Source organism: Nanorana parkeri, unplaced genomic scaffold, assembly GCF_000935625.1.
Source record: "Nanorana parkeri isolate BGI_ZX_2015 unplaced genomic scaffold, ASM93562v1 scaffold3260, whole genome shotgun sequence".
NCBI lineage: Eukaryota > Metazoa > Chordata > Amphibia > Anura > Dicroglossidae > Nanorana > Nanorana parkeri.
The window spans coordinates 22720-23450 of NW_017309528.1; the positions used below are offsets into that span (position 1 = coordinate 22720).

Below are 731 nucleotides of genomic sequence, written 5' to 3' on the forward strand. Positions count from 1 at the left end.
TTGGACTTGATGGACCTGTGTCTTTATGTAATGTGGGATGGGTGTGTTCTGGGAGCGGTTGGCTGTAACATGCGTGTGTTCTGGGAGCGGTTGGCTGTAACATGCGTCTCTCTCTCTCTCCTCCAGGCTACGCAGGGAAAGCAGCGGGATCTTCGAGTATCAGGACTCCTGGGACCAGTTCTCAGACTGTAAATCTAATCCCGAGGACTCTCTGGAGAACGGTTACTTTCCGAAGTGTAAAGTGACCCCCTCCCACCCGCCGCTCTTCTACGACCAGCCGGACCTGTCCAGCCTCATCGATACCAACTTCTCGGAGCAGGTGAAGGAGGAGCCGGAGAGCGTTCAGCGGCCGGCGAAGCGGGAGGTGGACAATGGCGGTTACGATTTCAGCAGTTTGGTCCAGCGAGCCTACGAGGAGCACGGCACCTCCGGCATGGCCGGCTATCCGCCAGTCTTCTCCCCTGCTCCGTACGGGCCGGGCCAGGTCATGTCGGGGCGGAGCAGGTCCCCCGGCAGCCGATCGGAGGCGAGCTGCACTTCCTTCAGGAGGAAAAGCTCAGCCGAAGAGCTGGCATTCTGTAACGGGACCTCCTCCCCCGCCTCTAGCTGGACCGAAGAGTTTGACAGCGCAGTGTGGAGTCTGGGACTGCAGGCTAACTTGATTGTCGCTGGCCGGAGCAATGGGAGTCTGGAGGTAAGAGGGGGGAGGGGGAACCATGTAGGATGAAATG

The 731-nt window shown here is 59.4% G+C and overlaps 1 protein-coding gene across 1 annotated transcript in view; it reads left to right on the forward strand.

Moving 5' to 3' along the window:
* SCAP (SREBF chaperone) overlaps positions 1-731 on the forward strand; it is a gene marked incomplete at its 5' end in the record, with an annotated part of 36930 nt that overhangs the window by 22457 nt on the left and 13742 nt on the right. Inside the window, 1 exon segment of the mRNA XM_018574824.1 lies at positions 127-694. Within this exon segment, the coding sequence (XP_018430326.1) occupies positions 127-694 (568 nt within the window).